This window comes from Myiozetetes cayanensis, unplaced genomic scaffold (assembly GCF_022539395.1).
Source record: "Myiozetetes cayanensis isolate MyiCay16 unplaced genomic scaffold, myiCay2020 scf4, whole genome shotgun sequence".
In the NCBI taxonomy this organism is placed as follows: Eukaryota; Metazoa; Chordata; class Aves; order Passeriformes; family Tyrannidae; genus Myiozetetes; species Myiozetetes cayanensis.
In genome coordinates this window covers 55770218-55789377 of record NW_026087631.1, presented here as the reverse complement: position 1 = coordinate 55789377, position 19160 = coordinate 55770218, and the positions used below count along the sequence as shown (strand labels likewise).

The 19160-nt window shown below is 37.3% G+C and overlaps 1 protein-coding gene across 3 annotated transcripts in view; it reads right to left on the bottom strand.

Annotated features, from left to right (window-relative positions):
• The window catches only part of KDM4C (lysine demethylase 4C), a 260992-nt gene that overhangs the window by 80852 nt on the left and 160980 nt on the right, over window positions 1–19160 (bottom strand). For all 3 annotated transcript variants that reach the window (XM_050328708.1, XM_050328710.1, XM_050328709.1), the window contains 2 exons: window positions 6441–6496; window positions 3238–3346 (listed from right to left, as the gene is read on the bottom strand). In XM_050328708.1, coding sequence (XP_050184665.1) covers window positions 3238–3346; window positions 6441–6496 — 165 coding nt within the window. The remainder of the gene's footprint in view (window positions 1–3237; window positions 3347–6440; window positions 6497–19160) is intronic.

Genomic DNA, 19160 nt, shown 5'->3' with positions numbered 1-19160 from the left:
ATCATCAGATACAGTAAATTATTTGCAACCAAAGACAAAACATAAAAGCAGACTGCTGATGGTTTTACAGTAGATTTTTTTTCTGCTCCTTTACCCAAGAAACAACATTTTATCAGTCTATTGACATTATATCATTACAGAGACTTTCAAAATGGTCAAACTGCCTACTCCTCTTAAATTAGTACAAGCCTACCTATTTCATTATAAATTTAATGTCAGAAAAGAAATCTTGGAAAAGTAAGGTTTCTTGTGCTAACCAGGATTACAGTGCTTCCCCCCCTCACAGTAAGGCTGTCTACTACCTGTAGCATTACTACATTTACGGCTGTTATGAAGTACCCCGCCTCTCATTTTTATTGTATTCAGCTGAATTTCTTCTTCACAACATTCATTCCACTCAAAATATACAAACTTTTTTACTTTAAAAAGCAGCTTTAAGGAAGACAAGTACTCTGTTTCTAAACAGCCGTGTACTGGCAGGAGACTATAAGCATATACACAATGTAATACAATCTGTAGTGGTTCAATGTCATTGAAGGAGGAATCAAGAACTGAAAAAGCACTAAGGACTACAAGCAATACTCTATCCACTGAAGGAAAAAATAGAAGTAAAAGTCCACAATTATTTATAACTGATTAACATAATTGCTTCATACTCTGTAGAAATAACCTAGGAATTGTAATTGACATAATTTCACAAATTTTCGCTCCATACCTTTAATCTAAAATTAACTCAAGTCTTTTCAGAAAGGCTCCTGTTACTTTTACAGAGTTTAAGTCATGGGAAGTCCAGAGAATGTATTTCAGCATCTGATAATTTAAGTTAAATTCAGCTGGTGGCCAGTCACAAGTGGTGTGTTTCCCAGAACTCATGGCCAGTTCTCTTTATCAATGATGTAGATGAAGGGATTGAGTGCACCCTTATTCAGCTGTTAGAGGACATTAAGTTCAGTGGGAGCATTGATCAGCTGGAGGGTCAGAAGGCTGTGCAGAGGGATCTGGACAGGCTGGATCGATGGGACAAGAACAATACCATGAGGTTCATCAAGGACAAATGCTGGGCTCTGCCCATGACCCAGCAGTGTGCCCAGGTGGCCAAGTGCATCCTGGCCTGTACCCGCAACAGTGTGGCCAGCAGGACCAGGGCAGGGATCGTCCCACTGTACTTGGCACTGGTGAGGCTGCACCTCAAATCCTGTGTTCAGTTTTGGGTTTCTCACTCCAAGAAGGGCATTCAGGTGCTGGAGCAAGTCCAGAGAAGGGCAATAGAAGAGCTGTGAAGGGTCTGGAGAGAAAGTTTTATTTGGAGCAGCTGGAGTTGTTCCGACTGGAGAAAAGGAGGCTCAGGGCGAACCTTATCACTCTCTACAACTACCTGAAATGAAGGTGTGGTGAGACAGGGATCAGTCTCTTCACCCAAGTAAAATGCAGTAAGACACCAGGAAATGGCTTCAAGGTGCATTAGGGGAGGTTCACGTTGGATAGAATGAGAAGTTTCTTCACCGAAAGGATGATTAACACTGAAAGGGTGAAACAGTCTCCCCAGGGAAGTGGTGGAGTCACTGTCCCTGGAAGTGTTCAAAAATAGAGTAGCCGTGGGACATTGTGATAAGGTGCACACCATGGGCATGGTGATATTCAGTCAGAAGTTGGACTTGATGAACTTGGAGGTAATTTCCAACCTTAATCATTCTATGTTTCTATGACTTCTGTGTTTTCAACCCTTGAATTAACAATTTTCAAGCAGTCACCTTACATTTTTATAGTATGTTATATATATATCTATCTATATACATGTCGGGGGTGGACCAGAAGAAGCCTACAGAGAGTGGCGAGAGATGCAAAAGAACTACAAAGAAGGCTCAGAAGAAGAGATCTCTATCGAAGTCTCCTAGTAACTGCAGCTGCGCAGAACTGCTTGGGACCCAGCTACAAGGCCGCAGCCTTGCAGCTTCTGCAGATTCCCAAGTCTCTACCCTCAGGACAATCCTTCCATTCTTCCCTAAGCTCTCCCTTCCCCTGGCGTGACCAGACATATTCTATGCAGCCTATCCCTCCAAGTTCACTTATCACTAGCTCACGGGATTCGAGGTTCCCCAGCAAGAAACCCCCCTCTATTCCTGAACCTTCTGTATCCCCCTGTATATAAACTGTCTTCTTGTTTTAATAAACGCCATTTTGTGGGTCACATACACTTGTGTGTGTGTGTGTGTCCTGTCTCCCATACAAGATGTGCCGCTGGGTCTGTCGCGGGACCGAACCCCACCCGCGATATATACACACTTTAGATATGTCTTTCAAATTATCTTTAAAGGACTTGTGAAAACCAAATTTTAAAATTTCGAACAAAAAATGTAAAACAGATTACCATTTGAAGGACAGGCTACCAATTTTAAACCACTCCAAGCTGCATTTCCACATTTAGAAACGCAGCTACAAAAGACAAAAACATACAAATGGAATGAAAGTAAACTAAAAAAGAAACAGAATATTAACAGTTCAAAATGAATGAGTACAAGCTAAGGTAGACCAAGAACTATACTGGAAACAGTGTGGGGCAGACCCAGAAGACTTATGCTTTCCCTGAGGCTTTGAATGGGCCACTAATCAATTCCTTTCTATCAGACATCATAGTCACACACACAGTGATAAATTAAGTAATTCACATGTAACATAGCAAGTATATTGCACTTATGCATATGTTCCGCTTGGGTACATCAGTTTTCTTGAATGACACTCTTTATTGTGTGATTTGTTTTATGCACATTTTTCAATGCCTAGATGGTAGAGATACAATGTAACAAACAGATCATACATCCTTTTACCTTCATAAATAGTTCATTGAGGTAAAAAGCCATAATAAAGAGACCTCACAAACATGTATTGTGTAATATTCCCACTCTGTTCTGGTTTCATCACCAGTAGAGTTTCAAAAGTGAAACTTCCACAGTTGACACTGGTTAAGCTTGTTATTCTTTTTTTGTGGAATGATAGGTTTGAATTACTTTTAATAGAACACAAAAGATTTTTAATAGTGTTAATGAATTACCACTATGTGTCAAAAGGCTCATCTTGATAAAACCTGGTTATTTATTCTTTACCTTAAACTTACCTTACCAGTAAACCTTAAAGGTTTACTGCTCTCTACCTGGCAATAATCATCACAATTCAGATTTTCAATCCATTTCAAGTTCTGGAACACCTTAATAGCAAAGCATACATTAATATACTACTCACCAATTTTAACCTTTGCAAAGGTATTCTGCTAGTGTCTATCGGAGTACGCTCTGTGACATTACCAAATCTGACTTCTGGGATGGCAATTGCACATATTACATGTGCCCACCTGTGAAAAGTGGCAAGTCAAAAACACCACCAAAAAAATCCATAGAAGTACAAGTGTTTAAGATGTTTCATTACTTGCTGTGTGTTTGTTTTTTGATTTTTTTTTTAAGCATCTATCTCTAGTTACTTCCTTATTAGGCTTTCTCAACTTCTTCAAAACATTTTAGCAAACTTTACAACACCACCACTTTGTTTAAATATAATTTCGGACTGAGGTTTTGTTGCAACATTTTTTTAGGTGTCTTTCACTTTCTATTAAGTGCAAAGTTTTCGTAGTTGTGCTATTCAGGTACGTATGTAAAGACCATGCTGTTTGGTTCGTGAGTAATTTATCACGTACAGCATTTTGCATTAACATTACTCAGACATGAGTAACTATTTGTAGGCAACACACATGATCACAATCAGTCATATATCTACTGAAATGTAAAACAAAGTATAGTATCAGAATATTCTGTTTACAGATACAATGGCACAAAAGCATCAGCGCAATGCCCAACACGAACTGGATCCCCTTTAGCAGTGAAAGCACCTGCAAGTGCCTAGGATCAATGCTACATGTAAGACTTCAGTGCAACTTCAGGAAGTTTGTCAGATCATTTTATGTGCTTCCTATATTCATCAGAAAGCACTGCTATTATCCTTCAAATTCTGTTTCAATACATAAATATCAGAATAAGAAAGGCTAAACGAAACTTTTAAAAGCCTGAAATTAATACTGTATGTTTCACGGAATAAAAGAGAAGCTAATGACATTCTTAATAACAAAAAGCAGCCTTCTGAGATTACTTCTAAAATCTTTTAGGGGTACACAAGTAGTAAATATGAAGAAAGGAAAACATTTCTATTCTTTGACTCATATTTGCCTTATTCCCTGTCATTCACTGTACATCTGGTTTCATTACCCCATTTCCTCTATTTCTGTAAGCCCTGAATGCTTGTTTCACTTCCCTTTCTATATATCTCCAAGAGACACACCTTATTTCAGCATCTTAGCAGACTAACATCAGAATGTGGGCTGAAGCTGAAGGAGATGGAGGGTGATGCAGAAAATAGAAATAATTTCTCTTTCCTGCACTAGAGAAGTAGTATTTCAAAGAAGTCATCTTTGACAAAAACATCTAAAAAAGTATAATATGACACCCAGCAACTAAATATAAGCGCTGTTATGTGTCTTCAAAGTTGTATTTGTCAGAGTGTGAAATAACAGCTGCATATAAAGATGACATATCAATTAGCAAGTTATAAATTCAGCCCAAACAAAAGCAGATAAAGCTTACAGATCCATCATTTTATTATGGTGACAGCTTTGTTCATGTTTTAACTTAAAGAAAAGAGTCCCGCTTTAGGACTTTTTAAAATTTTTAATAACATCCTTTTTCTTTTCATTGCTGCCTGCCCACCTGCTAAACAACAGTCTTACCATCTAATTTTTATGGGATAGAAATGTTGTAAATAAAATGCCTCTTCAATCAATCTTTACACAAACATTTATACTCTGACAGCTCTCAGCCTAACAGACCCAAAATAATTGCTGTGTACTGCTGAAAAGAAGGAATCTCAACTCTCCTATATGGTAAATTGTTTCCTGCATGCACACATACCACATTTGATACATTAGCTTTTAAATGTAAGTAATACTCATCCTATATCTCTCATCACTATGTAAGGAGAAAAGAAGGAGCTAAGGGAATGCACATGTTAGATTTTACACTTATTGGAGAAAAAAGCCATACTTTTAACATATTTTTCTGAAAAACTCAAAATCTTGGAATGGTAGCTAATGCTGAAAGATAGTTGAAAAACTCTACAATGTGTAACAGCTATAAGGTATTATGGAAACAGGAAAACAGGTGTTGAACTGCTGTTACAGAAATCCCATTTCATAAATCTGTAACACTAACCTATAGAGCGACAGAATGTAAAGCCAAAGATTTTATGTATTGTTATACAAAGAAAGTCACTTTATGTAAACCTCTGTGGACTTTTTTCAATGAATAAATCTTATGAAATATTTGGAAAAATTTTCAATTGGTCCACAAAAAAAGATATACATATTTTCAAAGAAGTAACCTTTCAGCAGCAAATATTAAAAGGGCATGATAAATTCTACTGAGATATTTGTCTTCTTTTTTTTTTTTTTTTTTGGTGAGTAAAGCAAGTATCAAATTTAGGGGAATTTAAACTAAAAATCAGCTGAGAATTTTCATGTATTGGCCAAAACCTCCACTAGAATGGGTAAAATATTAATGTTTTTTGCAGGTAAGATATGGCCTGAGTTTCACATAAAAGTTTCTCCTAACTGAATAATTTACTAGTCATGCAACCCAATGCAAATCACTGATAAATAAATTCTTTCCTGCAAAGCAAAAAAGTATCTTGCACCAAGATCATGTCTTACCACTGAATTCCAAAGCATTAAAGAAAGAGTCTACATGATACTGCTAACCTACTAAAATAATCTAATTAATTATGAAATTCTAAATGCACAAAGACTGTTGTACTATTGGGCTTGACAAAATATTAAGCTGACACTTTTTCCACTTTATCTGTTAGGGTAACTTGCTATAGGGTTCTGTCATCCAGATACAATAAAAAATACTGATTCTGTTAATAAGCCAATGTCATCAACAATACTATTTTAAATATATTTGAATAAAAAAAGAACAACTTCAGAACTGAAAATTATTTCAATATGATTAAAATTAAATAACTGAAAATAGTGGGTTTAGGAGTTCAAAGGTATTGTATGGTAGTTTTCAGGAGCAAAGAGGAAAATACATTTTGCTGTTTGGTAAGACTTCCTCATGCAAACAGGGATAAATGAGCTTTCATTTACTTTCTTTACACAAAGGCCAGCAGATTAAAATTTGGAACAAGGAAGTGTGTGCAAATACTAAAACAAACGTACATTTTACTTTTTAACTATTTCACAAAATGCCAGTGGCACATTTGAATGGCAGTAATTCTAGTTCTGCAATGATTCAGCTTCAAGGGAAACTGTCAAGTAATTATGTTTACAAATGCTTTGCACATGGGAATGGATTGGGAATAAAGTTAAAAATAAGCACATACAAAAAAAATATATTACTTACTTTTTGTCAGTAGTTTGCTTTAATGCACCACCTCTCAAATTGCAGAGACAACATTCCTAAAAATAAATATAGTGTAGGAAAAAAGTTAGCATTATTTCCAGTTTAAAAATCAGTTTCATTTAGCTGATCTTGAGGATAAGCAAATTGTTAATGTAATTAATTACTGGGATACAAATTGCCACTTATAAGCATGGCATTTCCTTACAAGGCAAAAAAAAGGATACAGTAACAAAAAGTGAACTCATGTAAGTTAAAGAAAAAATATTAATCATTAAAGTGTTAATCATAAGCAAAGTGTCATAATCAATTTGAAAGTGATACTAAATAAACAAACAAACAAAACAAAAACAAAAAACAAAAAAGCCCAACCAACCAAAAAACAAACAAACAAAAAAAACCAAAAAAACTTTTAACCAGTACTGCTATAGAAAAGCTGGAATTGTCATACATATTATAAAGATAAAATGAAGTACTACAGCACATAATTAGTTTAATAGAAGTTACTGAGAAACTGACCCATAAGCTATTGATCCAACTCAATTTTTTTTTCTTTTTCTTTTGCTGCAGTATACCTTCACTGCTTTGATCATCAGTAAATTCCAGCTCTTTCAGGGTACTCAGTAAGGTGTTTCAGTGGTTCCCAGACAATATGCCAAAACTCATGGCTTTTCCTATCTCTGCTTAAAACTGAGCCTTTGAACAAATACAGTCTTTTCTACTTTTCAACCCTTCACTTCCTCTCTTCAGTCTCCTCCATTTCTGAATCTATTCTTTCCCTTTTTCATTTTTTGTTTCCCTTGTCCCTTGATAAGAACTGATGAGAAAGTATTTCCAATGTTATTTATTTTCCTTCCTGGTTTTCTGTCTCTACAAATAACCAAGTGTACAAAATGGAGTCAAGATATATATACAAGACTGTATACCTATATATGAGCCTCTACATTTAAGTTGCCCTTGCAGAAGAAAAAAAACCATGCAAACAAACAAACGAAATTAAGCCAAAGCAAAACTCTGAAGAACTGCTATTTAATACTCCATCTGACCTTACTTTAAAAATTCCAATAATGAAGACTAGAAATCTAACTGAATGTTATTTTACATTTCCCATGAAAATAACCTTTCCTAACGAGAAACCCAACAAAAAAACCAAACCAAAACAAAAGAAAAACCCAACAACAAACACAAAAAAACCCAAACAACTAAAAAACGTCACTGCTTTCTTGTGAAAATTTGGTCTTCCTTGCAATTTAAGCACACAAAATTTGCCTTATCAACCAAACCCATGAAGAGTAGGTAAACCATCCTGATACAGAGTACCCTTTCAACTATTTAATATTACTGTAGAGTTTTAATAAAGTGAATTGAGGTTAATTATTTTTTCCACAACAACCTGAGGATGGGAACTAACACATTCCAGATCACACTGCCCTTTGTAAAAGTAAACACTGATTATTAAATCAGGAAACCCAAAGGCTCAGAACACCACTTAAAAGGGGACTGAGCAGTAACAGATACTTTCAGCATATAAAGAACAATTGAACATTACAGGACTGCTATTGCAGTACTGCTTATAACATCTGGCAGCTTTTTCAAGAGAGAAACAGCTCAGATGGAGGACATCACTGCATAGGAGTCCCCCATTCAGCTGTTGGAGAAGAAGTAAAACTGTTCCTTTCAGGAACAATATTGCTATTCATATAGCTGCATCTTTGTCAGGTTCTCTTGCTGCATCTTAGGAAACCTGTTCTAGTATCAAGTACAAACAAGAGAGAAGGTCATTGGGAGTGGAGGGGCAGCAAAGAGAAACACAGAATTATTAAGGCTGGAAAAGACCTCCAAGACCATCAAGTCCAATCATTAACCTAACACAAGGTCCACCACTAAAACAGGCCCCTAAAGCACCACATCAACACGTCTTTTCAGCACTTCCAGAGGTTGTAATTCCACCACTTCCCAGGCACACCTTGAGGTCATTTCTTCTTCTATTGCGTGTAATTTGGGAGAAGAGCTCAACCCCTGTCTCATCGCAACCTCCTTTCAGGTAGTTCTAGAGAGCAATAAGGTTCCCAAGGAGCCTCCTTTTCTCCAGGCCAAACGATTTCAGCTCCCACAGCCACTCCTCATAGAGCTTGTGCATCAGACCCCAGGGCTGAGCCCTGGGGAACACCACTGGTGACAGGCTGTCAGCTGGATCCAACTCCATTCACCAGCATGCTCTGGCCTGGCCATCCAGCTGTGATTTTACCCATCCAAGCCATGAGCAGACAGTATTTCCATGAAAGTGCTGTAGAAGACAGTGTCAAAGGCTTTACTAAGGTCCAGGCAGACAAGATCCACAGCTTTTGCCTCATCTACTAAGGCTGTCACCCTATCATAGCAGGAGATCAGATCAGTTTATTTCAAAATTCATTATTTGAATAATGATGAACTTTTCCTGCTTCTAATAAGTACATTTCACATTCGAGGAAAACCTTCATCTGATCATCTGCTGTATAACTTATCAATGCAACTAGACCAAGAAGCCAAGGCCCTGAAAAATTCCACAAATAAATTAAGCTAAAATTGCACAGGAAATTTAGGCAGAAGGCAGAAGTCATATCTTTACCTACTAACTACAGAGCTTCCATGTTAGGGGGAAAAAAAAAGGGGAGGAAAAAAAAAGAAAAAAATATAAAAAGAGATTGAAAAGGGGGGCAAGGACAGCCCAGAAGAAAGAAAAGGTGACTATAAATATCCTCATTACAAGGTAGAAAACTATTCCCCTTATGTAGGACCTATAGGAACCAAATTTAATCTCCTCTCACAAACTACTTATAAAAATCTTTGGTGAGCAGGAACTGGTGGTGGATTCACAGTTATTCACTGTCTGCTGGATACAGGCTACAAGAAATTAGATTCCTAAGAACTTGTAAATTTCACCAGTTTTCAAACCAGACCCAGGTGGGTAGGACCACAGGCTTAAAGCCCATTAAAACTATTTTTCTTAATCACGGCTGCTTTGCAATATGTTGTCTATGTTCAGGCAACATGGCTATTACTTTAACTCCAGTTTCAACATACTGCAAGCAGTGAAAACTCAGGGGATCTGATATTTACAAAGAATAACATTCCTAATAAATGTATATTTATCATGGATGGTAGTGAAATCACACTAGCAACTATTACTCATGTCATTATCCATGAAGGACATAGACTGTGGGAGCTGGTCCAGAGGAAGGCCACAAAAGCAATCAGAAAGCTGAAGCACCTCACCTATGAAGGCTGAGAAAGTTGGGGTTGTTCAGCAGGGAGAAGGCTTTAGGGAGACCTTATCATGACCCTTCAATAGTTAAAGGGAGCTTTTAAGAAATATGGGGACAATAATTTTAGAAGGGGTAATAGTTTTACATTCAGATGAGCTATAAGGAAAAAGTTTTTTACAGTAAGGGTGGTGAAACACTAGAACAGGTTGTGCAAAGAGGTGGTAGATGTCCCATGCCTGGAAACATTCAATGTTAGGTCATGCAGGACTCTGAACAACCTGACCTAGTAGGAGATGTCCCTGTTTATGGCAGGGGATTTAGAATAAATGACCGTTAAGGGTCCTTTTCAACACAAACTATTCTGTGATTCTGTGATTCTATGTTCTCACTGAGGAAGAAACCATCTGTGCATCCCAGTGTGTTTGTTGTCAACCTGTATGTAAAAATCAGGATAGGAATGGATTCCATTATAAAGCACCACCGTATAACATATCCAATCTCTGATTCATTACTACTTTGTAAATCCTTTAAAGAAGTAATTTTGTCATTTGTGTTTGCATTATATAATAATTTCTTAAGCATATTACTTTATACTTATCTAAATTAAATCTTAGACCATTTAAAATTGCTCATCTCCTTTAAAAATCTCCGTAACAGTCTAGAATTACAAGAGAGTTTTCTTTCTTCCAGTATCTGTATAAAATAAGACATCTCCATACAATTTGCAAACTTTAGTACAGCAATGTTTATTTCATCTTTCAGCTTTTTAGTGGAGATGATGCATTTTTTTTTTCATAACAATACAGACCATATCCACTGTTTCTGGACTAAATGCTTTCCCTTGCATACTGTGAAACACTTTTGCAATCAGCAATCCTAATCTGATGTACTCATTTCTCTGTTTCAATCACTTTTGTAGACTCAACTGTGAAAACTCCACCCCAAGGAAGCAGCTGTTCAGGTCACTGGCTGTACAGAGTGTCTGAGCTTTATGTTAGTACCAGAGGACAGTGTAAGAAACGCCTGCAAGCAGGTGAATGATGTGCCATGCTTAATGGCAGAGCTCGAGGAAGAAGTGGAGAGACTAAGTATTAGGGAGAGTGAAAGGGAAATACACTGGTGAAGTTGCACCCTTTCAACCCCAAAAGAAGTCCATCAGGAGACAGTGAAGGCCTGCCCCTCCTGCCATCATGCAGATGGGGCAAACCAAGAAGATGGCAGGGAATGGAAACAGGTCCTCTATCAAAGAGGTAAAAGAATCCCCTCCTGACCCCCACTGCCTCCCCGGGTGCTCTTAAAGAGCAGGTTTGAGGCCCTGGACCCAGAGAGTCAGGCAAAAGGCAGTCAAGAAGAGGATCTGTCTGGAGGGTCTCCCTGTTGCACCTTATCTACCAGACAGATCACAACCACAGCTATAAAGAAAAAAGAAGGGTAGTTGTAGTAGGCAACTCCCTTTGAGGGGGAACTGAAAGCCCTGTATGCTGAACGGACCCATCCCACAGAAAGGTCTGCTGCCTTTCTGGGGCCCAGCTGAGGGATAGGAGATTTCCTGAGCTAATCCAGCTCTCGATTATTACCCACTGTTGGTAGTTCAGGCTGGTAGTGATGACACTACTGAAAGAGGTCCCAGGCTAAGTAAAAAGGATTTCAAGGTGCTGGGTCGATTAGTTAATGGGACAGGAATACAGGTGGTGTTCTCCTCCATTCCCACAGTAGCAGGGATGAATGAGTGTCAGAGGTGGACCAACAGGAGCCTACAGAGGATGGAGAGAGATGCAGAAAGGCTGCGAGGAGGCCTCAGAGGAAGAAGTTCTTTAACAACTGCAGCTGCAAGGGGTTGCCTAGAGACCCAGCTACAGGATGTAGCCTCACAAACTTCTGTAGAACTCCCCTGTTTGTACTCCAGACCACTCCTTCCCTTCCTCCCTAACTCCCCAACTCTCCCTATATGGCTGGACATATTCCCTGCGGCCAATCCCTCCATTTTCCCTTATCACTGACCCTTACAATTTGATGTTCCTAGCAAGAATCCCTCCTTTGTTCCAGACTCTTCTATACTCCCCTGTATATAAACTGACATCTTGTTTTAATAAACACCATTTTGTAGGTCACCACCCGTGTACCTGCCTCCTATACAAAGTGTGCCCTAGGGTCTGTTCACGGGGGATTAAAACCCCCCCGCGATAAATAAGGAGAGGAGTAAGAAAACCCATCTAATCAACAGGTGGTTAAAGGATTGGTGCCACCAGCAGAATTTTGGTTTTTTTGGCTATGGGGCAAATTCTATCTAGCCTGCTAGAGAGAGCAGATCTTCAGTCAAGTCAGGCAAAGCATGTTCAGTCGATACATTTGGCACTTTCTTCTGTGGAGATTGGCTTACACAGTGTTCAGCTTTAGACTGCCCTGACATGTTAAGCAAATGCACTATAATCTTCAGGATTTCTTCTATCAGTGGTTGACATCATTGCTCCTCATTCCTTTGACTGTATTTTAACTCCAGTATCTTACATTCTGTTTTCCAGATTATCTCAGTAATTTAGGAAGATCTTGGTCATTTCTGATTACCCTTTCTTCACAGACAGGCCTCACTAAAAAAAAAAAAAGCTTGTATTCAGCTAACATCACCTGCCTGCAACAGCTTCTGCACAAGGGATAACTAAGCAGGCTTTAGCTGGTCAAGCCAGTAATGAGATGATTGCATAGTGTTTGACAGATGTCAGTAAAATAATGTCTTTGAAAAGGGCTTGAGTAAGTACTCCAATAAAATAAGTAGGTGGTTGCTATTGAAGTAAAACAGCAGCAGATTCAAAACAAACAAACAGAAAGGTTCTTCACAGAGTATGTGTCTGTTTGCCAGATGTGGGTGATAAAATTTTACACCAGTTGAGAAAGAAGCTGCATAAGTTCCCTAAAAAGAAATCCAACAAAGTTTACCTTTTACTTAATAAAAAGAAAGATACTGCCTTTGGGTAAGGCAGTTTCTTATTTGCATATTTTAAGAGATTGAGAAAGCATTAGGGAACGTTTGCTCAAGACACATATTCTTCACCAAGTATTAATTTCTTGCTCGGCAAAAGAGGACAACAGACTAGAAGAGACTTTGGCTTAATTCATTATGGTACATCTTACTATCCTACATAACCTGTAGTTTTAAAGCTTTATATTTAGAAATGATACCTAGATATTGAGGAAATCCAATTACGTGGCACACAATGCAATATATATCACCTGTAATATATATTTAATTTTCATGGCTTATGATTCTAAAAAACTAAAAAAATGCAACTCAGCTTTTCCATTATTATTATTTGTATAATAAGCTATTGTGAGTGGTTTTATTGTCACAGCTTTCTTTAGCAGTTATACTAGAATTAATACCTTCAAATATTTCAATACATTTTGGCTAGTTGTTTGAATCACAGAATGCCTTGGGTTGTAAAAGACATTAAAGACCATCTAGTTCCAACTCCTCTACCATGGGCAGGGACACCTTTCACTAGACCTGATTGCTCAGAGCCCCATCCAATCTGGCCCTGAACATTTTCAGTGATGGGGCATCCACAACTTCTCTGGGCAACTGTCTCAGTGTCTCATCAGCCTCACAGTAAAGAATTTCTTCCTTACATCTAATCTAAACCTGCCCTCCTTAACTTCAAGGTCATTGCCCCTTGATAATGCCTTAAGCACTAAGTAGGACACTATTTATCCAATTAATATATTTCCACCCCTTTTTCATCAGCCATTTTCCCCCTGTGTCTACTCACTCTGACTAGTGTCCGAAAGCACTCAAAAACCTTGAATAATCACACTTTTTTCTGAGTGAAAATTACTCCCTTGTTGTGGAACGATTAACATGTTCATTAGTGGACCATTGCTGAAAACAACATTTTCAAATGTACCAAGAGAAATACCACCCTTTTTTTTTTACGCAGGGATAAATATAGACAGAAATATAAATAAGCTGGGAAAATGAGATAGCCAAAGTGCAGCAGTGCCATATCCAAAAGCACGTCTGTGTTAATAATATGAATAAATAGAAGTGTGACCTTGGGCATTACAAGGCAAATGATAGAAAAGGTTAAAGACTAAGGATATCTATGACCTTGACCTGCTGAAGTGGGTCCACAGGAGGCCCAAGAAAAAGATAAGAGGGCAGGAGCACCTCTCCTGTGAGGACAGGCTGAGAGAGTTTGGGTTGTTCTGCCTGGAGAAGGCTCCAGAAAGACCTTATAGCACCTTCCAGTATCTAAGGGGGCTAGAAGAAAGCTGACAGGACAAGGAGTAATGGCTTTAAACTGAAAGACGGCACATCTGGATTAGACATAAGGAAGAAATTCTTCATTATGAAAGTGGTGAGACACTGGAAGAGGTTGCCCAGAGAAGTTGTGGATAGCTCATCCCTGAAAGTGTTAAAGGCCAGACTGGATGTTGCCATAAGCAACTTGGCCTAGTGAAAGATGTTCCTGACATGGCAGAATCATTCTCTGATTGTATGAACGCTGAGAGTAAACACTTAGCAAACAAAATGGGAATGATCGTCTATCTTTTATATCTATCTATGTATCTATCTATCTATCTAGATAGATAAAACATTTAAAAGTATGTAGGATTATTCCCATTATTATAGACAGAATACCTTCAGAAGAAAATCTCTATCTTCACGAAAAAAAACATAGAACTAGCTGTGCAAGGCAGGATATCCTGCTACTGGCTATTTTTATCATATTTTTCCCCTCAATGACTTTCAAGCAGTACCCCTGGAGATCAGGTATGGTCTTCGAGGACAAATTTAGATTGGATGAGATTTGTGGAGGTTCTCTGGTCCAATTCCACCCCCAAGCAAGGCCACATTTAAAGCTGCATCTTATCGAAATCATGTTTTACCCTGCAGGGAATCCCTTCCTTGGTAAGATGAGAAAATCCACTCAACCAGAGCTGCCCAAAGCTGTCAAGCCTTTCCACATGGGTATCAGTGGCAAAGGTTGACTTGGTGAACTGCAGTGAAGGGAAGGCAAGGTCAAAATAGACTTTGAGTTTGAGCCTTATGGCACTCAGGTTAAAAAGATATTTGCTGAGTTTAATCATCTTAAATTTGGTTTCCATGACCCGATCATAGAAACTCCATATTTACAAACCTGTTAAAATATGTTTTGTCATAGACTGGTTTTTGAAAGCAATACATATCCTGTTACTAGCCTAATACCAAAAACATAAAGAAATATCATGCTCCCCCCACTTTAGAGTCTACATATGATTACTAGCTGCATCTATAAGTAAAAAAAAAAACACAGAAAACTTTAGGGTTTACTTTTCCTATTATAGTCAGACTTTCATGCCCAATAGTTTCTGTTATTAACAATATTCAAATGCTTTTAAAGCTTTGTAGCAAAATCAGTTTGAAATTTAAGACACTGTATACCAACTCACATGTTAATTCTGGCAGTTCCCAGCCGCTGAAAAGAAGAGTTTATAATGGAAATGCTGACACTGTATTAGTGAGAAGGGCACCACTATAAAAAGAACATTCAAAATCATTATTTTCAGTAGGGTGAAATAGGGCCATTTCTGAGCTGGAATGTGGAAAGCTCTTACATGCCACTTTTCTGATGCCTTTCAGAAAAAGAAAATTAAAATCCTTCAAATTATATAAAGGGCTACTCTAATCATAGAATGTAATGAAACCCAAAGATCAATTTTCAATAAGTAATACACAAAGCATGAAAAAGCTCACCTACAGAAAAAAAAAAATCTGCTAAGCTGTTTAAACATAGGATATGTTCTCAAAATCAGTGCTAACTAACCAGATTAGGTACTTAACAATTTCTGTAGCGCTGTGGAGAACATCACAAGAATAACTTGTGAAAAGTCATGCAGCACGAAGAGCTGGCTTACTGTGAAGCAAGGCATCGGGGGGCATTTACCTGTTTCCTTACTTGCTCTCCTTTCTAACTCTTTTCTGTCCCAAATACTTTTGTCCTCTAAATAATAAAGGTACTCTGTGTTTATGTACTATAGCTATTAAGCGACCATGTCTTTGCTCATTGTACAGTACGCTGCATTCTCAATAATGCCAGTCATTATTCTTCCTGACTTCAGCAGCTTTCTCTAGCTGAAACATTTAAGATTAATGAGGCGTTTTTCTCAATCAAGGCACTTTGCATGAATACAGTTACACTTTCAGGAGACATGCAGATAACTTATTTAATATTATTTAATTTTTTAAATTGTTTTGAGGGGTTGATTTATGGCTATTTTTCGTCCATTAGCATAGACCATTCAGTATCACTCTTCCCTTTTGTCAACAATTGTTATCAAACAGGAACTACTGCCTAGTAGAATATAAAGATATGTTATGTATCATGAATCCAGGTATATCCTGAAGGGTGAAAATTCAACATAAAGTATTGTAAAGCATACTACTTCAGCTCCTTTTAGAGATGCTGCAACTGCAAGAAAACAGTATGCTTCTGAATCTCAAGAGCAGTTTCCTCTGATAATATAAAACAGAATATCCATCATGGGAAAATTTGTCTCTGTAAATCTGAGTCCATACAGACATTTTTCTATTTCCATACTTTAGTGACGTTCATAGTTGGGATTAACATATAATACACCTTCATTTAGCTATTAAGTCAGGTGTTATTTCTACAGTGCTACAGTTAATATAACTGCCACGATTTTAAGAAAGTATAATTTAACAGATATCAAAATAATACTTAATTGTGTAAGCAAAGGAACGAGAACAAATTTTTCCTCCTAAGAAATGAACTCTGAACTTCGAAACAAGGTTGAACCAATGTTTCCTAACTTCCATTATATTTTCATTGCATAAAATTTTCTTTTTCCTTGTTTCCTAATTGACCTTTCCTTCAGGATTTAATATCTTATCCAGAAGAGAATTACTCAGACAGGTCGTCTTCTGCTAAATCTCCTCCATCTAGGAATCAATGTAAAGAGGAGGGAAAACAATTTGCATGCAACAAATTGCACCCAGGCATGCAGGAAGTTGAATTTTCAGGGAATAAGTATTTCCTCATAATTAAATCTTCTCATTTTGTTCACTTTTCTGATACAAAAATTGAACGTTGGAAGGCAAGTATATACATAATTCCCACAGGGAGTCAGAGCCAAATCTGTTTCAGATCTTCTGCAACAGCTGCATTTTTTTAGCTAGCTTATCCTGAACAAAAATTAAGATGAATGTGATTTTATTTTATTTGTTTCATATAGAAACTTGAAGTTTGAAATGTGTCAGTTGGAATGTAAAATACTCTATATTCCCTACAGTAAAAAAAAAAAAAAAAAAAGACATGCAAATAAGTCATTTTCTTTAATTTCACCTCCCTCTCCAGAGAGACTTATGGTACTACACAGTAATTTAAAATGCAATTAAAATAACATATGTATAACAAGAAATATAGCAAACTCATTCTGTGTTGAGTTTGGGTCCACACTATACAAAAAAGATGTGGTCAGGTTGGAGAGGTCCAGAGAAGGGCCATAAAGATGATCAGAGGACTGGGAAGCCTGTCGAGTGAGGAAAAGCTGAGAGAACTGGGTTTGTTCAGCCATGAGAAAAGAAGGCTTTGGAGACTTTATCATCAGGTTCCAGTATTTAAAGGGTGGCTACAAAGAACATGGAGACTACCTTTCTTACAAGGAGTCACATGGAAAAGATGATTGGTAATGGGTACTAGTTTCTCCTGGAGACAATCTGATTAGATACAAAAGGAAAAAATTTCACACTATCAGCCATTGGACTAATCTCCCCAGGGAAGTGGTGAGTTCCCTACATTGGACACTTAAAATTCAGCTGGACAGGGTGTTGGGCTGTCTTGTCTAGACTGTGCTTTTGCCAAAAAGGATTAGAGCAGATGACTCTTGAGGTCCCCTTCCAACCTGGTATTCTACGATTATATAAAAAATTCATAAAAGTTTAAAAATTTATTCAGAAAATAAACATATCCGTTTAATTCAAATTATAAATAAATAAAGCTATCAGGTTGGTACCACCTGATAAACTGAAGATTTTCAAAAGGGAAAATAGTACTCTGGATAATATATTTGATTCAGTTGTCCTTTATAACAGATGTACAAAAGATTGGTTAAAAAAGAACCACACTATCTTAAGTATAATGCCAAGACTACATAAAAGTATTGTACTATTTTGAAGTGAAAGCTGTTAGGATAATCTAGGCTTATTGTCCAAACTCTGAAGCACAGCAATATTATCCTAAAATGACAAATAGGACCAAATAAGTATCAGCAATTCTAATCATACTGATGTCAGGAATAAGATTCCTCACAAGCAAAAATATATTAATATATTTAGGTTGCATACCAAACTGATATTTTTTTTCCAAAGACAACTACAATCACAACGTTTTGCAATTACACTGTTCAAACAAGCAAAAGAGAACTATAGAAAAAAAAAGTTGACTGTCTAGTTTACCCTTCTGCCCCAAGGCATAAGTAAATCTTCTTCAACTATTCCTGAAAAAATGTTTATCTAGCAAGTTTTTAAAGATTGTGAAGGAGTAGCTTCTATAAAAGCTCTCTATATCCTATTCTTATGGTGCACTACTTTTAGAAATAAAAATTCTTAAAATGTCCGCTATTAACTTCAGCTGATGCAACTCAAAGCCTCTGCAGGTCATCTGGTCCCTAACATGAGAGAATGGCAATTGATTGTGTTACTCTTAGTCGTACACACATAATTCTATAGGCCAGAATGCAACTTTTTTTTCTTTCTGCCTTCCCCTGGCTATACTAAGAAGGTTAAATCTTTTCAACCCTCCCTTACAGCATGATTGAGATCTATTAGGGATGATTAAAAGAATTTTGGTTTATTTTCAGTTGCAGTCCTTTATGTTCACTATGAGATGCAGTTCTTGAGCTGTGCTCTCACTAAAACTGAAGAGAGCAGGAAGATTGTTTCATAGTGGTTTTTTTCAGACTTTGCTTCTATTACAACGCTTAAACATCCTCATGTGATGTTTCAGGTTCTGTAGAACTAATGACTTACGTTCAGTTTGTGACCAGTGGTCACAACTGCAGTTGGCAACCGGAGCTACTGCTAAGATAGAGACTCCCATCTTATGTGTGCATAGCTGACAACTCCTAAGTCTGTTGAATTCTGTATGATTTATTTTACACCATTTCTTCAATATAATTTAACACTTTGGTATCTTCACAGGAAGTATACTCCTCCAGCTCCTTTGCAATCATCTTGAACATCTTACTTAAAGAAGACCAGTCTAGATTTCTACATATCTTAAGGGCATGAAAAGTAATCAGCAAACAATGCCCAAATCTTTATCATTCTCTCAATGATTTTAAGAGTCTGACAAGAATGATGGCTAGTGGTCTGAGATAATAAAAGTTGAAAGTCAATCCATATTGCTATATGTTTGGCAATTATTGATTTCCACTGTAAGTCTTCTGTTAGTGCTATATCTGAATTTAAAACACTATCAAA